At 36.8% G+C, this 19,896-nt stretch overlaps 1 protein-coding gene across 4 annotated transcripts; it reads right to left on the reverse strand.

Annotated features, from left to right (window-relative positions):
* Positions 1-1,764: 1,764 nt before the first annotated feature.
* On the reverse strand, positions 1,765-19,212 carry LOC117413656 (centrosome-associated protein 350). Of its 4 annotated transcripts, none has more exons than XM_058997482.1 (9): positions 18,983-19,212; positions 18,305-18,440; positions 17,322-17,378; positions 16,974-17,088; positions 15,652-15,833; positions 14,388-14,523; positions 13,729-13,918; positions 11,365-11,604; positions 1,765-9,787 (listed from the first exon to the last, which is right to left on the reverse strand). In XM_058997482.1, exons 2-9 carry the CDS (start codon positions 18,380-18,382, stop codon positions 9,730-9,732), a joined length of 1,056 nt encoding a protein of 351 aa, XP_058853465.1. In that variant the 5' UTR covers positions 18,383-18,440; positions 18,983-19,212; the 3' UTR covers positions 1,765-9,729. The 4 variants fall into 4 exon arrangements, with proteins under 4 accessions (XP_058853465.1, XP_058853466.1, XP_058853464.1 ...); XM_058997483.1 differs by having other exon boundaries at positions 14,400-14,523; positions 18,305-18,446; XM_058997481.1 differs by having other exon boundaries at positions 18,305-18,446.
* Between the last annotated feature and the right edge of the window lie 684 nt (positions 19,213-19,896).

A 19,896-nucleotide genomic window follows, 5' to 3' on the forward strand; every position in this document is an offset into this window, starting at 1 on the left:
TTTAAAGTGTTACATGCGTGGGTCGTCGCTGAATAATAATGAGGCAGACACAGAGCAGTGGGTGTTGACACAGCGCACAGGCGTGCAGATTTAATAACACAAATGCTGACACTAGGGAACCAGCAATGGTAGCCCTAGTGTCACATTTAATAAAGAAAACAAAGCTAAAAATAAGTTTGCCTCACAAGGCGAGCACTAGCCTCGTTAAAAGGAACCTACTACACTATGCAAACCCTCTCTCTACTGTTTGGGATCAACATCCCCTAAACTAACCTACTGCTGTTGCTCCCGAAGTCCCGGCCTCCCAGCGACTCGGGGTCGTTGTGGCGGTCCTGGCTGAGCAGAGCCTTCACAGGCACCGTCTTGCAGTTGAAGGGTTCCCCAGCAGTTATCCTGTGGAGCAGACACTCCCCTCCTTCGTGTCAACAAAGCATCCCTCTGTGTAGCATGTCGGTGCAGTCGCCTCGAGCTGTGGCGCAGACGCTTTTTGAGCTCCGCACAGCCTCCCAGGGCACGCCACCCAGCCAATCAACACCTCCCGATCAGCTCAGCGCCGGGCAACCCTAACTGCTCAATTGGTTGCCTAGCAACACATCTCCTGTTCCGCATCCCAGCTGCATTTTCGCAAGATTCAGCGACAGGGCTCTCCCTGTCAGTCCCTATAACATATAGCACTATGTATACAGCAACAGTCAAGAAATCGAAACAGGATACACATTTGTACTTTGATCACCAGATTTACCTTACAAGCCTGTCCAAAATCAGTTAATCGTAGAAAGAAAACAGTTCATAAACACAAGGTTATTGTTCTGTTCAACATGTACGTTATGTACACAGCAGCCTGACTGCACATGAGAGGAAGGACAGAAGCACGTGCATAAACTGGTTCTGTAAAGATCTTGAGAAACATCTGTTCTCTGCTGACGTCTACAATAAACCCTGGGTTTTGTTGACATTTCTGCAGCAATAAACAAGGCAATGCGTAATTTAAAACTATTTCAGGGACTTTTTTTTTTTTTTTTAAAGGCACACGGAACATGTCTGCAAATCTTCTCACTGAAATCACCTTGGAAGGCTGCTGGTATAAACAATACTGAGAGATAACATTGTCACTGTAGACTGAAGCTATTAGACTGGTACTAAATGTTCCAGGAGCATTCACACATTGGATTGCATCTGTGGTATAGAGAATGTGTCAATTCTCCCATTGCAAGACTGAACATTCATTTTGCAATCTGAACATTCATTTTGCAATCTGAACATTTTTTATGTTGCAATTTTTTTTTTTTTTTTTTGCTGGAGGAGGGGATGGGGTTCAAATTGAAATTACTCATTGCAAGAGCAAGTCTGATCTTTTATGATTACTGATTGCACAAAAGTTAAAAACAAAGACGTCTCCAACTTCCCTGTGTCTCTGGTTTCTAGATGTTTTTTGCTTTGGTATTTGTATGATGACGTTGCTTTCTTTTAAAAAAAAAAAAAAAGAAAAAAAGAATTGATCATATTCCAAAACTTTTAACAGCAGAGAGCAACCAACTGCATGTATGTTCTTGTAAATCATGTTTTATTACTTTGTCCAGCTTGCAACTGACACTGTCATTTTTCAGGTTACATATTTTCAGTACTCGGGCATTCCTCTCTTTTTCATTTGAATTAATTTTAAGCCTCTAAACCAGTGGTTCCCAAACCTGTCTGAGGACTCACTGTGTCTGCTGGTTTTCATTCCAACTGAGCTCTCAATTACTTAACTAGAGCCTTAATTGTATTGATAATTTGCTGAATGAGAACTTTTTAATTGTTTTCAGCTCTTAATAGTTGTATATTTCAAGTTAGCTATAACATTTTATAAGTAACTTCAACTCTGCAACTGTTTAAGAGCTGAAAACAATTAAAAAGGTCTAATTAAGCTATGTATCTGTTCAATTAAGGGTCTAGTTAAGTAATTGAGAGCCCAGTTGGAATGCAAACCAGCAGACACAGTGGGTCCCCAGGACAGGGGTTGGGAAACACTGCTCTAAACCAATAAATGGAAATACAGTATATTACTGAGCAAGTCACGTCTATAAACATAAACACAAGATATTTGTCGAAGTAACATTCTGATAAAGGCTTCATCACCTTTTACCATCATTGATGTAGACACCTATAATCCAAAACTCTGAAAAAGCCATCAGAGAGTACTTTCAATTGATGTGTAAAACTTTGTAATAATTCTCAGTATCCCAGGTCAACATTAAGGCCATTTTCATATGAGGATGTCATTTTAATTGCATAGAAAAAACGTGACCAGAAAAAAATATTTTGTTTTCTTAATTACAAAAAGCGACAACCTTTATTTTTAGCACGGCATGATAAGGTTCCTTGTAATTGACAGAGCCTTCAAAGAGGCACATTAAATTAACATTGCACTAATAGCTTTAATTTACGCATCAATCTATGTTCATCCTACTTATTGACAGAAAGCTAACGGGAAAACAACCTTACATCAACTGATTGCGGGAATCAATAGATGCCAGCAGTGCTTTTACTGGATAGGGAAACAGCATCAACCATTCACCCATATCGATGTCAGGCATAAGGCAACCTCCTCAGACTATAAAACAAGTACAGAGAGGTAGAAAAGGACATTCAGACGCTGCAGAAAGAAAAAGTGAACTTAAGCAGTAACCCCCTAGCTCTCAGTACAGAATTTCATAGAGATTAATTCACACATTTGCTTGACTCACAGTTATATTGAGATTACACTTCAAAGTATAAGAACTGTTCACTAATTCACCACCCTCAATCTTTCACAATTTATTTGACCTATATTTAGAAAACCCCACACTTGTCAAAGCGACTATTATTGGACCTTATTTTAATTATCTAGGCAGTGATTCTTAACAACACAGTCTGTGTAGTATAATGATCTTTATCTTGCCTTTGTTCTGTGTGAACACTGCACCCTTTATTAAACTACCAACTCCACAACTCCACCCAGTGATGCAGCAGCATGTTTTTAATAATCTGACGTTGGGATTCTATATACTGGATACTGGAAACAGTGCCTTGTTTGCATTTCAAACAAACTTTCCAAAAAATTTTCTTACCGGATCTAATTTTGGAATCTTTAAATTCATTCAACCCACAGACTGGGTGAACTGCACTTTTCCTAATTGTATCATGTTGCTAAGCAGATGCTAAGCTTAATATAAGGAAAACAATTGCCCGAATTCAGCTTCTTTAGGTTGACAGATATGTTCATTTTCATACACTGTACTTATGTATATCGAATATAGGTGGAGTGGTTTTTACAAGTGGCTATTACACAATATAAACATGCTTCTTTTTTTGCAATTCACTTCCTGCTGCTTTTTTTTTTTATCTATTATACTACTAAAAATAAGACAGGAGTAATGTAGCATGCTCCACTGTAGATCAAATAAAATAACATTCATAATAATTTTTCATAATAATTATAATATTGCATATGTACTAATTTTTAGTGTTGGAAAAGCTTTTTCATAGATCTAAAAAGCACTGATAAGACAAGTCAAGATCACTCCTCTACCTGTGTGTGTGTGTGTGGAGTGTGTGTATTAGAATAAGCTAAAACGTGCATGGTCAATATCCAAATGACACATTTTGCTAAGACCTTGATAATAATATAATTGCAGTAATAAAGTCATTAAACCAAAGAAAATTATTTTGTTTCCATTGTAAGGCACTAACCTATGTACTTAACGAGATGGGTGTGCACTCAGTATATCATGTACAAATATTAATTTTCTGTTTGGTTATTTAAAATATGGTCCATGAGCTGTCATAAAAGACACTCAAATATTTGATTACTGGGATTTTTTTTTTTTTTTTTTTCTTGGAGCACAATTACTGTACTATGGTTGCAAGCCCCTTGACAGCCTTGTATTTTATTAGGAATATGCAGTCTCAAAATGGGCACATTTAAAGCATGTAATCCTAGTACATAAAAGTAATAAGAAAATAATTACCTAAATGGATTGATAGATTGTACATGTTATATAAACAGAATACTCCATGCACGCACACCCTGCATGTGGTACTATATATTAATGTTGTTTCATGCAACAGTAGTTTTAAATGTTCATTTTCATCGGATTGGTGACGGATCAATGAAGTTTCACGGTTTTGTTGGGGTGCAGTAGTTAAAAAGGCCCCCTTCATTTTAACGTGTTGTCTCCTAGGCAACTTCCTGAATAGGTTAACTATAAAAGAAGGGGACCCTTTTATAACACACACCGTTACAATGCTAGTAGGCGCTCATGTATATTGTGAAATAAATTACTTCATTGATCCATCACTTAGATGAAAGTTTAAAAAACTGTAAATATTTCCTGTCCAAATCATTGAAAATACAACCAGGACATAGCTCAATATAGCTCCCAGAATTAAGGGGTGCATGTTATACAGAGAGCGTTAATTATATTCCAAACATTATGGTTATATAAACATAACCAAACCTAACAAGAGGTAATAGATCTGGAATACTATTTTTTTTAAATATAGTTTTCTTATAGAAATATTCACTTTCCAGTCTTTAAAGGGGTTGGTGACATAACAGAAAAAAAAATGCATTTATTTTATTTTTTCTACATTAAGGAAAATATTAAGTTAAGTAGTCATACTTAACTTAATAACATGTGGCACCTGACAAGGAAATTATACCTGTGAAACCTGCAGAATAAACTGTACTCAGCTGGTTTCAAGTCTTAGAAAATATAAAACAAATTATTTATTAGTTATTTTCGAAAGTTGCAATATTAAACAATATACATATATATTTAGTACACAATATAAAATACTGAATATGTTTTTTTTGTATTCTTGTTTGAAGACTTGAGGACTAGTTGGCTATACAAATCTTTCTCACACATTGTTACAGAACCTGCGGAAAAGTACAAAATATTCAAAATTGTTGCATTTAATACTGGTAAGCTGGTTGCAATATGAGAGATAGTTAGATAGATAATTTGAATACAAGGGACTAGTACCAGGAAGAAAGATACTGGTGAATGAAACACTATGCAGTGCTGGCAAAAAGCCGGCATTGATAATTACAGTCAGCTACCCTCTATCTTGAAGGATGTATGTTTTTATTCTGATCACTTCCTTGTTTCTGTAATGTAGTCATATGCAAATAAGGGAAACAATTCCTACACCGATATACAGTTCAGCAGTTTAATACTTTAGATGCAGTTTTTGATTTGCATAGAAAGTTGTTCCTAATCATTTTTCAGGATTTTTTTTTTAGTAACATCAAAGACAAAGATGTAAGCATTGCACTCAATGATCTAAACAATGAAACGTGTGCTTTATAAATTAAAGGGTGACAATATTACGATGCAAGTTCATTAAAATCCTTGACTCTGGAACACTCTTCCCATCATAGGCTCCAGTTCTACTTACATTTTAATCATAAGAGCACAATTCGATTGTTACTCATCCAGTAAAGGCACTATTGCCCTGGAGGGCAGGGTGGGTCATACGATTAGATCTTGCTGATTTGAATCCTGGTCGTGCAGAGTTCCTAATCTTGTACTTGCCTTTGTGCTTCACCTCAATGCTCTGCTGTTACCCCTACTGGTCAGATGCACAACAAGTTCAGGGCTGGGTCGCCTGGGTTCAGTTGCTTTGATTAGGCCTGGCACGTAAAAAGAGCTGATTGGCTGGAACACGTGAATGGAGGTCTCTCCTGATTGGTGATTGGTAATTGGTAATTGGTAGCAGCGTTGAGGTGACATACGAATTGGGTATTGCAAATTGGGCAGAAAAAAAACGGGGTAAAATTGATAACATAATTATACATCTGATTGTGTGTTTTTAGGTCAAATGAGGATGCCTCAAGGTTAAAAAATCTGTGGACTTAAATTATATCACTGGATTTGAATAAATGCAAGGGAGATCCCACAATGAGATTCTCTCAGTAGATTTGAGTAATATGCTTGATCTCTCAACACTTAAACAGACATCTTCTTTGAATGAGTAGTTGCTGCCTATGTACATTTTCTAAAAAAAATTAAATTAAAAATAATAATATTAATACAATGCAGACTACTGCTTTCAATATTATCCCCACGTGATACTTTAACTTGAACACAACCAACACACGTTTCAGCATGAAAGATCGTCTTCTATATGTTAACTCAAGAGCTTACAAAAACTGCCATTTACAACAACACTACCTCTCTATGTTTGTCTGGGAGCCCTGGTCTTGTCTGAGCACGTTCTCGACACCTGTGTATATTCAAATGAGGCTCAGGATGAAAAGATGATTTTATGTTTGGACTTGTTCATGTCTGTGTGCAGTGATTTTGAGCAATAAAAAAGTACACCGTTCTGCTGTTCTTTAACACTTCTCCTTGAAATGCCTTAGGTCTGGGGTTAGGATGAGGTAATGTTGGAAAACACTTATTAAAAGGATTGTCTCTATGCTTGCTCGGGAATCGATCCCTGTTGTAGGTGGCGAGTTTCAAAGATTCCTTGGAAGTAGGGAATCAAAAGATACCTTGTGAATGATCATCCTATCCATGTGAATTATAACCCAACTTGAAAGTGTTACAGAAAAGCAAGTTTACAAGATAGGCATTACGTTACCTTTGCTGTGTCACATGGTCCATATCACACCATTATATTTTTAACCCTATTGTCAACCCTGTTGACATTTTTACTCACACATCATGAGGTCATAAATCACCTGGGCAATATATTTTTCAACATTTACTCGAGAGAACTCGCCATTTTAGAATAAAGTAAAACAAAAACAAACAAACAAAAGGAATTCCCTAGATGATTTACATTGGATGTATGAATAAAAATATCAAAACAACTGGAAATAGGTTGAAAAAATGTCTGCCATGTGGACAACACAGCATAGAGCAGAGGTAAAGTCACGTGTTTCTTGTAAACACTGCAGGGGGCTCTGTAACTCTTTAAGGACTATTTTAAGGATAGTTTTTAAGCCTATTTTGTGTACCTCTTTCATAACCAAGACTCTGACACACACATCGTGGATTTAGGATCTTCATGCAATCAGAAAGGCCTTGTCACCTAATCCCATTGGGACAAAGGATAAGCAAAAACCTTATCTCTCCTGTTTGAAGCCCCTCCTTTTGTTTCTATAGCAACGATCCCCACAGGGATCACATAGCCATTGTAAAGCATCTCACCTGCATTTTGCTTTAACACCTGTTTTTAGCTCAGTTCACCGCCAAATTTCTAAAGCAAAGAGGATGTTGCACATGTTGGACTCCACTTTTCTAAGGTAAAACAGAATAAACTCAGATAATGGTTTTAGATTCTTGATTGCTGACTTACAACCCATGGGTTTTATAATGAGATGCACCCAGCATCTTTGGTATTTACTAGTTAGTCACAGAGAATGAGGGGGAATTCAAAAAAGATAATTGGTGACAAGCTAGGTACTTTAGAAAATGAAGACTCTATGATGAAGAGCAAAACTATACCTTTGGAAATGTAAAAGTAAAGCAATAGAATATGGCAACCATAAAATATTGGACCATTGTCAGAAAGGTGTGAAACATACTTTCACATCTCCCAAAGAAAATATAACAACAAAATGCAGTGTGTTTGCATTATCTCTATTTCCTTTGCAGTGAATTAGCGCATTTTAATTGGTGTGTGGGCTTCAATAACGTTAGTCCTTACTGATTTAGTAATTTATAATTTAAAGAATTATCATAAAACTCAAGGACTATGCATAACTTTGACTCAAGACTTAGCTGTGCTCAATGCCTAAAGGTACTCATGACCTTTGGGGCTAATAAATGGCTGGCTGGGATTTCTGACAGTTTAAACTGACTGCTTGGTAATTATCCTTCCACAGTTCCTGAGCATGTGTTTGCCTGCATGCTTCTGATTGTCCCAGCTGGGCTATAGTAGTTTCTGTAATAGGTTTACATACATGCCAATGGTCCCCATATGGTCGGGGCTGTCCCGATTTTCAAGCAAAATGCCCTGCATCCCGATGCTTAGGAAGAAAATCCCAATATTCAGTCCTTTAGAAATTCTTCACAGCTCTAGGGTGTTCGCTTTCGCGGCCGTAGTGTTTCTTCTTTCTCTTTCTTTAGTGGCTGCTGACCCTTGTGCACTGCACTGCCTTGCAGGGATTGTGTGTGAGATTGTGTGCACATGACTTGATCTCAGTTTATCGACATATTTCATATCCAGTCATATTGGAAAAGCATATTGTTTCCTCCCTGGTGCTGCAATTTGATTGTATGATTCAGAGTATAATGTGGGAGCCAATGGAACGTGTGAACATTTAGTTAGCTATCCAAATGTTGGCAAGTATGGTTACCTATCCATAGACTAGTACCAGATGCCTCAGACTGATTATGCTGTTGAGAGACAAAATCTATGTTGTTCTAACGCTGTGTAAGCAAGAGTGAAAATGTACCTTGTTGTTGCTGTATTGGTATATGTATTTGTATAGTCTATTGTACTAGTGTAAATATATGTCCTTAGTACATGTAAGTCAGCAGAACTGGTTTAGGCGGTCAAAAGGAAAGTTATGGAAAGGAAGTAGCAGCTGAGTTTGAAAAACAAATGCTCTAAATAAGAGTAGTGTTAGACCTCTTGTTAGATTCAGAGGGACTATTGAAGAAAGACTGCTCCCTGAATTATCCAAGGGGGTAAGAATTGTATTCTGTTTCTTGCACTGCTGGCTGTTCTCTATAACTATAATAAAGCATTAGTATTAAACTGACTCGTTGTTGTATTGAGCGAATCATTCTGTGTTAACCCATTCCAGAAACTCACCACTTAACAATGCCAAAGCTGTCTCCTTTTGTGAGTGGAGTTCTGTCTTTATGAAGGACTTCTTTCATTTTTATTTTCTTGTATACGGAAGTATCTGCTAGCCAAGCACCTGACAGTAACTTGTGTCCATTGCTGTATTTTAGTATTTGTTTTAGTTTTTTTTTTTTTTTAATTTATTTTTAGATATTGTTTTCATTGACATTCCTCTTCTGCGTTTTTTTGCAAGTTTGTTTCTGATGCAGTTTCCCTGTTAGAAATTAAAAAACACCCTAACCCTGCCAAAGGGCAGCTATGGGGAGAGCAAGACTGTGTGTCTGCAGGCGTGCAAGGTGATTACATTGTACTGAAGGGATACATGACTATTCCTTCAGTATCACTTCGAAAAACCAGAGAAGTTCAGGGCAGAATTCTGCAGAGAACGGTGTTCTCCAGGATGGCCCATGAAGTGTCATCATTTTTTACACTGGTCCTCGTAAATGCCAGTCATTGTACAGTCTTGGATACAGGAAGTACCACCCCTAACTACATTCCGTTAGGTGACGTTTTCTGTCTGGGCCAGTCTTGGGCTGTCCATGTCTTTGAAGCTGACCTCCATAACCAGTGATCTGAGTTTCATGTGGGGACACTGTAGTTGTCCCATATTAGTGCATGTCTAAATGTTCTTCCAATGCTTCCATTTTCATTTCAGATTAATTGTTTACCAATGTACTTTGTATCTGAAGAAATCCTGCTTGAAGTGTGTTTATCTTTTTTTCATTCTACGAACCCCAATAGGATGAATGCATCTCCTGCCATAATTCCAACAAAACAGTATGATCCGGGTAGTAATCTGATCGTAATGAAGCATCGTACTTCAGTCTGTACTTCTAAATCATTTCTGATTTTCACTAAAGGCATCCAGTCTGACAGTATATTGGATAGGCTTACATAGCTTTACTCCCAAGCCATTAAAAGTTTGTTGAAGCTGACAAAGACTCCATGGCCAGGCTTGCTGTTAAGATATAAAACAAGAAGGCATTAATAAAAAGGTTCTAAATTGTATGTTTTATTACCAGAGTCAATAAACACCCTCATTGTATTACACAATGAATCACAGTAAATTAACCAAAATGATTTGGGGTAATTGGAATGTGTTGTGATAGACTAGGAGGAGTGTGAAGACATGTGCCTACTTAAAGGAATCCTTTACATTCATATGTTCCTAATATTTAGGGTTTTTCTAACCTGTTTCTTTCTAACATATCATGTGTGTTGTGAATGATGCACTAAAGCCCATAGCTGAAGGCTTGAGCACTGAAGCCTGTGTAACGTTAATATGCTTCCCCAACATTTTGAAATACATCTTAATCATACTAAGAAGGTTTGAAAATGACCGCAAGTTGGCTAAGCGTGCATACGCTGTAAACTCAATATAATACAACACACTGAAGTCGCTTACAAGCAACCTTTCATGTCAAAATTCTGCCCATGTGGAACAGCATGATAAACTAACACAGCAACCTAATTTGGCAATCCACTCAGCCACTCTTAAGAGCACTCAGGTCCTGAAACCTAGCATTAGTAAAGTACTGCAACACTAATCCATTAGCCATTCACTGTCAGGTATGACTTTGAAACACAGTGACTCGCTTTAGAATTGGAACTGGAAATTTAGGAACGGTATTGTCCATACAGTGTCTACTGCTATTCTGTCTATTTCTTAAGCTAATAAGTCAATACATATTTTGATTATGGGAATCAGTGCGGATAGCGGGGCCATAAATCTTCATAAAAGTAGATTTGCATAAATTTCTTGGCAGAATCAGCACACCTTAAGGACTGCATCTTTCAACATGTTGGCAGTTAATAATGGTATGTGACCCTGTATGCTTATTTTTAGCTTCTTAAAGCAAGTAATTATACTTTATAATCACACACCCTAGTCTCTGTAAGTCGCCTTGGATAAAGGCGTCTGCTAAATAAACAAATAATAATAATAATAAAATAATTGTGCTTTTAAAAGGTTTTAAAATCATTTTTCTTTCTTATCTATCAATTTTATCACTGCTTCCCCTTTCTTTTGGTTCTTTGCTTCTGTTTTACAGTTAAATAAAAAAAAGTCTCAATAGACACACTAATAGATAATTGACACATTTTTGTGATTACTGAAACCTATACAGTTATCGATTAGATAGACAACAAACAGCAAAGAATCGAAAGATTTTCAACACAAGAAAATGGATGCAGTGATAATGGTGCTAATGCTTAAAAGAGGTGCCTAAAATTGGTTGAACATGTATTCTTATACATTTTATAGTAATATTTTGGTCAGACTATTTCACTACAGATAAGAACTGATGCTGCATCACAAAAGTCAACTGTGCTGCATAGGCTTAATAACAATATCAAAATAAAGTAAAGGAAACCCTGCAACTCACATATCAAAAAATACTTGACTGGAGATAATGCTAAGCCGAAAGGCGTAGTTTTTCTTAAATGTTTTTTAACCAATAAAGTCATTTTTGATACGTGAGTGGAGGACTAAGTCACTACCCACACATAATGCTTTTTTTTTATTTAGGTACCCACCAGTGAAAGTAGCATTGCCCCTCATACACTCCATCGTGTTGTCCATACTCTGGAGTCTCCAGCTCTACCCCCAGGCAGAAGTCCTGCATGCCATTGAGGTATCCCAGGAAGCGCACTATCCCGGTGTTGATCCTGCCCGAAGGCAGCAGGACCCTCACTCTGTGCCCGATCCGCAGGTCCAAGTGGGAGTGCGGAACAAACACCCTGTTAGGTTTGCTGCTTCTTCTGGGCGACCCTAAACTGCAAGAGAGAAAACCTTTTTAAACGGAGTGCTAATCGACCCTTTAATATGGATTACCGTACTGGTACCTCTTCTGATGCTCAGGCACTTGTTTTTATAATCTATGGCATTGTCTTTGAAGGGGATTGATAATATAGCTAGTGCTGCCTTGGATAGTGTGCCTTTAATTATACAGATGGTATTAAGCAGGTTTGACAAAAACATGTCTGACCTGAATAAGAATAAAAAAAAAGAACAAAAAGAAATAGGTAACAGCATTTGTCCCAGTTTCAAAACACACACTTGTAATAAATAACTTAACTCAGAGCTCAATACTTAAACAGTACCATATGGGAAGAAAGGAACACACTCTTTTTTTATGTATCAGTTACCAATGTTGTTATCTTAATGTTCCATCTTTCCTGTCATGACAGAAAGCCTATCATATGCAAATTGTATGCCGTTGCAGGAACTCAAACAGATATTATCATGAGCACTTTTTATGCCTTTTCTGCATGGGTAAAGTACTGCAGATTATCCTGTGACACCCGGTGCAGTACTGAATCGTACTGCTGCATACGTTTGAACACCAGGACAGTGCGGACACAGTATTCCGTGGGTTCCTAGCGCCTTCTTATGGCAAAGAAAAGTCATGGTCATAAACTGAATTGAAAAGGATAAATACAGTGATAGATTTGGATCAGGGCAAGAGTTCCACATTATGATATTAGGAGGGTAGTTTTTCACCTGCCTGTAAAGCATTTCATCACCTGGGTTCATTTTATTTCACTTGGGGGAGTGGGCTGCTTGGTACAGAGTTTCTCCCAGCCCGTGCAGATTTCTTAATTAGCAGGGTAACTAGCGCTGCACACAGCACAGATTTGCCACTGCCCTGCGCTCACAATAATATGTAACAGTTGCAGTTTTTTTTAAATTATCAATGTAATGTAAAGCCTGGCTGTCTTATTTGTTTCTACAGCCCATTGCATTAATACTTTTACATTGCAAAGACATTTTCAAACATCATTACATGTGAACTAAAACAAAATGTTTTTACAGTGCAGGAATCCTCAGGGCTTCAAACTATCAGTTTGCAATTAAATAATACTTGTAAATACATGTATTATTAAAAAAAAATCCTCTTCCCTGTTCCTCTTGGCCTCTCCCTCTGTATTTGTTTTGGCCGGATGATAAGGAACTTAATCAGCAGGGTATTTTCCCTGAGCTTTCCCGAGCATGCTGTTTAGATTCAGACACATTATAGGATACTGCCTCAGTGCAATTACTGTAGGTCTATTTTTGCAGTACTAAATGCCTCTAAAAGCCTAATATATTGTTATTGGTACCTTTTTAGGTAATTGCTTAGACAACCGACCAGTTCGTTGCAAGCAATTTATCCCTTTGCTAAGTTTACCTCAATTTTTCGTAACAGGAAATACAAACGGCTAATGTTACACCTGCTGGATGATTTATTTGAAGCATTTCAATGTCAATGTTTTGTTTTCTGTGTTTTAACTGATGTTTTAAGGCCAAAGGATTTCATACACAAGCACTGTAAAGTACACAGAGATGCATGGTAAACCATGGCAAATGATGGTAAATGCAAAGTATAACCATGGCAAAAGCCTGGGAGAGCTGCAAAATTACTGTACAAAAATACCATGGTAAACTTTATAACATTTTACATTAATAGTTAGACAGCTCTCTTCAATACACCTATATTGTTTGACCCCTCCTGGTTTTATAACTGAATATCCATGGACAGAGAGTAGTTTTTAGCTGAGCTGGTTCCAAGTAATTAAAGAGCTGTTACCCAAGGTTTTAATGATCTACTATTTTCTTTCCTACTTTTACTCTGTTGAAGAGTAATTTATTTTATTCAGGCCTTATTGTTATTGTAAACCATTACCTTCAGATTTTAAACCAGGAAACCAAAGCCACTTTTAAATTAAATTGTAAATTATAAAATGCAAGTAAAAAAAAACAAAGGAGTTTCAACAGAAGAAAAGCCAGTAAGGATGGGATTTTAAATCCTTGGTTAGCACTTCTTTAAGAGTGACCGAATACTTGTTATTGGGTACTTTATGTCTCCATACTCTCCAATGCTTGAGGGCAGTGTATATTTTACAATGTAGAAAACTAACCTGGATGTCATTGACAAAGAGGAAGAGGGTCTGGAGCTGGCACTTTTCAGAGGCAGGGATAACGAGTGCTGGCTCTCAGGCAGGTCTCTCTGTGACTGGGAGCCAATGGAAATGTTCCGATTCCTGCAAAGCTCACTTTTCAATGACATCAATTCCAGGTCTACATTTTTACATGGAACTGTCATCCCACCTAAAAAGAGTCAGAAGTATAGAGGGGCTTATTTATCCTTTAAGATGGTTCTAAAACTCTTTTCTAACCAACCTACCTACTTTTGCTACCTGGTTATTTTGCTAAGAATTTGTGAATTATTAGATGTAGAGGTCTATTTTCATTAACTTAAAGAGCAACTTGGTACAAGTATGAAATGTTAGTTATAATACTGTATGTATTCTTCTTGTATGGATTCACTTGGTATATCCATGTATGTTTCAGTCATCACGTTTTGGTGACTTTTTAAACATTTTAAAGCACCCTGCGACCTCAAAACAGCTCTACAACATGTCTAACATCTCAAAGCACATTTGGTGCACCAAAGCGTTTTTTTTTTTTTTTTTTTTTTTTTTTTAAACAGGGTAGCTCTAAATCCCGCCAATGTCTTTTTGCAGAGGTGTTAATACAGCGTTAAAGGGAAGCAGTATTTGCAATGTGTTGTGCTTACTTGAAGAACTACCTTCGTCTGTTGCCATATCCACTTCATCTTTATCTGCAGTATTCACAGCAAACCTGTCAAAGCCAATGTCATTCATTTCCTCCTTAGAAAGATTGTCCGTTCTCATCTGCACTTCTGATCTGAGCTGAAAGAACGACAACAGACGATTTACGCAAATGATTAATGAGATAAAGGCTCTCTCTGTTGATGCTGGTTGCAGGCTGCAAGGCATAACATGCTCAATTGTCTAAGTAGGCGTTACATTCAAGGGAACATACCTTGGATCTTTCTTTGCACGAAGACAAACCGTTTTTAACAAGTCTAAAATAGTTACCAATCCAAAACAAAAAGTTTGTGTACATTTTACCTTTCTTAGTCCTAAGCACCATTTTCCAGGTTTTACAGTTAATTTAGGTTGTTTAATACCACCCGGTTAGTTTAATTCAAAATTTATCCCACACAAGCATGTGAATTTTACCAAAAAAATCTATGGCTTTAGAGTCGGTAGATACTTTGATGTAAATGTTATTGCAATATGAACATTTCTGTGTAACTTCCGTACTACTAATACAGTACTAACATTAGCTTTACACTGTCACTCAGACTTGACTATAAGCATTCTCAGTGAATAGAGGCAGGTTAGCTGCTTTTCAGTCCAACCCCCAATCCTCCCACCTCCTTATTTACCTGGAAAACGAAATGATCAATTATTAAGTTGGAATGAAGTATTACAAAGCGTTTTGAAAGGGTTTCATGCGCTGCAGTGCAAGTCTGACAGAATGTCAGTGTTGTGTACTCTGGTATAGCACGTCATTCTTATACTAATATTCAATCACACCATTAGTTTGGATTTGATAACCTTATGTTGCTGTTACCGGTACAATTTTTACATTTTGAGACTGTGTCTGTTCGTCTAGAGTCTGTGTCAGACAGGTAATGTCAGCACATATACAGTAGCCAGTATAATACTGTACACTATATTTAACCATAATCTTAAGCTTAATGCTACACCCTCCTTGTAGTCAAACCATCCACTGCCCACCATACCTGCAGTTTCGATAGTTCTACATTGTTCCACAATTAACCCCTTCATGCATCCTTTTTTATATGAAATGCTGAGATACAGACATACACAATGATTTTAACATTACTGGAATATACAAATTCATACACTAAAAAGAGCCAATGTGAAGCAATTGTTATTTTGGTTCTTCACCAATGTGATGTGTTTCCACAGCTTAACTGGGGGCAATTCACAAATTCTCTGTCATACCTGTTCCTTCAGCTCTCGCTGTTTTCTCCGCAGCTCCTGAAACCTGCCTTCCCATAACACCTTTTCTTTGGTGATTTGAGATTTCAGAAGCTGAATTTCACTCTCTGCTTTGAATAGTCTCTTGCGGGCTAGATTACTGCAGTCGTGCGAGTTTGGTTCCTCTTCCTTCAGACACTCTATCTCTGCAAATGCACAGCTTTAATTAAAGAACAAACAACAGGTGGGGCAATACACTGTCCATAAAATCCAGTTTTCTGCTAATGCAAACCTATCTGCGTTTACTATACCAGTCTGTATTGTGTTTTCTATTAAATTATCAAAATCTTTCTTCCACATGATTGTATATTTCATGTTTACTTGAGTTGCAATATTTTCTAAACGTAGGTCTAATGTCCAGTGAAAAACATAGTGTGCTGGTAAATATTTTGCAACCTGAAAATAATAAAAACATATTTTGGCAATCTTCCTGAAAGCAAGTCAAAGTTTTGAATAAAGGATCTTTTACCTTTTTGTTTTGCTGTATTTTTCATTAAGATATTTCATTTGTGTGCGCATGTATTTGTTAATTAATGAATGTACAATCTTTAAAATTAGTCAACCTTTTTTGAGAGCTCTGAAAATAAATAGAACATGATCATTGATAATATAAGAGCTATTGGCTCCCCCTGTTGGGTATAAAGGGGTAGAACAAAGCAAAAGTTTTTTCATCACTCACACAGGGTAGTGCTGCGTGCACATCTCGTAACAGACGTCATCATTATATGTTACAGCCCACATGAGAAGAGTGATGAATTTAGGCACTAAAACTGAGTTTATTTCATAACAATAACCTAACCCTAAACCTAAGGTTTGTGGGGTGTTGGCCATAACTTTAAATACACACAATAACCTAAACCTAAGGTTCATGGGGTATTGGCCGTGGATTACTAATTAATTTTCAAAGGGTAATCGCTATGTTCAATGTTCTCCCCCTCCCACACCCTGTTTCACGTGGGAGCGGTGTTGAGGGTGAATGAAGCACGATGCAAATTACGAGTTGCGCACGAAGCACTACCCTGCAAGAGCTACGCTGTGGGAGCCTTCGTTCTGCAACTATATACTCTTGGTTTGGCAGGCCACCATGGGCCGCCAGTCAGGAAACATGATTATGATACTTTTTACTAAAGAAATAATCGGTCAGTTATTGTGATTATTGTGGACAGGGGTGGGGTGCATTTTCACAAAAGTGTGTGCTACATATGCCTGACAGAGACTGGTTATCCACATTATGAAGTAAATGTGACTTATAACGAAAGTATGGCTGCCAACTTTATACAGTATACCTTTAAAAGCTGACTTTCCAAGCAGGGGCTGTGAATCAGTAACTGTCTCTATTGCACTGCTTGGGTCTTCTGATTTACTTAAAGCAAGAGCTGTTAATGCAGGTACTGGGTTCAGCTGGAAGAAAGGCAGAACGATAGCAGTGTTAGCTCAAGATTAAGCAATAGCAGTTCTTGTCTATGGTTTCCAGGACGATCACCACAACAACAGCAAATTTGCCCAGGGCCAAGCTATACACTAACACAACATTGATGAAGACTTAACAAAAACAGTGTAACACAGGTTTCATTTTATATACATGTTTCAGCTACAAACAACGATACACAACAGAGTCTAGTTTTATTCTTTACCTTATATAAATATTGTAAAATGTCCTTCACAGTGTTGATATACCAAGATGCACATTTCTATAAGACATACAAACCAAGACACTTTTCATTTTCAAAAGCACAATGCATGCGTGATTAAAATTATACCTATCATTCTAATCACTGTGCTTCTTTACAACATAGGACCTGTTTACTACACACACACACTTGTTGGTGAGATTACAAAACAGATTACTGCAAAAATTGGGTTCAGGAAGCATCTGCCGTTAGATACCTAATCTGCTTAAATTATTTTAACAAAGCTCTTCTATGCCTCTTAATGCAGGCAACTGATAGTAACAAAAAGGCCTGCTTAAAACATTTTCAATTAAGACTGTCGGTAATCTTGAACAGAAAAAAAAAAATCATTTAATATAATAAAAACCCTACAATATTATTTTATGCTTTAAAAAAAATGTTTCCCACATTTCAAAACCAGGGTGCAATTAAAAAAACTAAACTTTTAAACCAGTTTCTCATTTCTCACTAGCTTTACCTTTAATATATTCTGAATAACCTCCTCTTGCTGCAGGAATAACAGGAGTATACCATGCGAAGGCGGGAGGCTGGTTTGTTTATTTCTTGGGAGCCACAATTTAAGGGCAGATCACTTGCATAACTAATAGATTGGTCGTCATTGCAAGAGGGCGGGCCAACACAACTCCACAGTAGATATTTTATAAACTGTATCCTTGTGTACTTGCTCCATTGTCATTTTGTTTTTTAGTACAGAACCTTGGCACTGCCCTTGTACTACCACTGTTCTATACACGTCAATGTGAATTAGTACAGCAAACTGTATTCAGGACTTGCTCAAGAGTTGTTGCTGTCAGATTCTTGTTCAACGTTATACATATACTATATAATACAAGACTAGCCTTTTTTGTAATGTCTGTATAGATGAATCACAGACATAGCTAATTTTTGTGGTTCTTTCAGTTTGAGTCTAAGAGTACTGTACCTACCCAAACAAATCTCCAGAGGCCGATTATCCCCCTGAACGTCCTTTCTATTATTGACCAGAACAGTAAAAAGAAGACCATGTTTCCTATGCAGGGGTTCGATTGAGTTAGACACAACTAATACACCTGTGGTTCATTTCTGCTCCTAGAGAAATATCAAAAAAGAAAAAAAAAGAAATCCTTTTCAGGATAGGTGTCAGAAACAGACTAGCCATCTGTTCCGTTTCAAAAACCCTGCCACGCACAGACAGCTTTTGCAGCATTTAAAATGAGGTTCTGATGATATTATTATTTATCTCGTTTTTTTTTTGTTTACAGTTCATTTCATTGACTATATTCCATATTCAAGAAAACAAAACAAAAAAGAACAATATCCTAGACTATTTAATAAAAAAAAAACATTATAAAAAACAATCCAAACACATCCATCAACAAAAATACATAACATACAAACAATGTAAATATATTTTTTAATGTTTCTTATGAGCTCAAATTAACTCATATTTTATTTCAATCAATCATTTGTTACTGTTTATTATCTGTAATCCTACCTTGTTAAAGCATATTTAAATTTTGTTTTACAACTTACACAGTATCAGAAAATGTATAATGATATAACACAGTATAATATACGCACAGAATTACACATGTATATAATAACAATATACAACAGTACTATACCTTATGTAACAGTTTGCTTTGAAGATAATCCTAAATCCTTACACTCCAGCACTTGAACATAATATAAAATAAATACAAAGATTTTATGAATAAGAAAATAAATGTATTGAGTCAGAGAGACACAGGCTTTCTGCTGAAGGGTTACACTGTGTGTACAAACTAGCAGCAGTTGCTATGTCACACTGTTGAGCAGTGTGTGCTTCTCTGGCAATAAATAAATCCTGCTAATCCTCTGGTCTAGTGCGACTGATGATCCAATGGAACACATTCTAAGCTTTCCCTCCTTATATAGAACCCCCGCCCCCCAAAAATAAAAGTCTATGCTGGTTTGTGGTGCAGGGGGTGCCTGTTTTACCCCACTCAGATCATCATCAGCTCTTCAAATGTATTCTTAAGCAAGCGTTTTAAATAACCAAGTGCAGTGGTTACCCAAAATAAAGGTGGAGGGGAGATTTTTTTTTTTTTTTTTTTTTTTTTTTTAATTAACCTCAGGAACTTTTTTTTTTTTTTTTTTTATCCCTCAGTAGATAGTTAGCCAAAAGTAGGCAAAATGTTTAAATCGAGATGCCCCTAAATGTAGTTCACCAAGACGTTCACTATTTATATGTAGAATAACTGGATGCAATATTGCAAATATAAATAAATAAATAAATAAATATTTTAAAGAGTTAACGATAACCTGTTTACGCAATAAATGCGAAATAGAACAAACAACACATGCCCCACAACTCAGCACGTAATTTATGAGGATTTGCTTTCAAAATGCTATTTTTATTTTTATTTATTTTTTGCTGTTGTGGCATACACAAGATCAAAAAATAATAGTAATTTGTGTCACACGCCGCACTTAGCTCTGGTTATTTGAAAGTAAAGGGAAAACACTGTCTGCAACTTTTGAATGAACCTACACAATG

This window comes from Acipenser ruthenus, chromosome 23, assembly GCF_902713425.1.
Source record: "Acipenser ruthenus chromosome 23, fAciRut3.2 maternal haplotype, whole genome shotgun sequence".
Lineage (NCBI taxonomy): Eukaryota > Metazoa > Chordata > Actinopteri > Acipenseriformes > Acipenseridae > Acipenser > Acipenser ruthenus.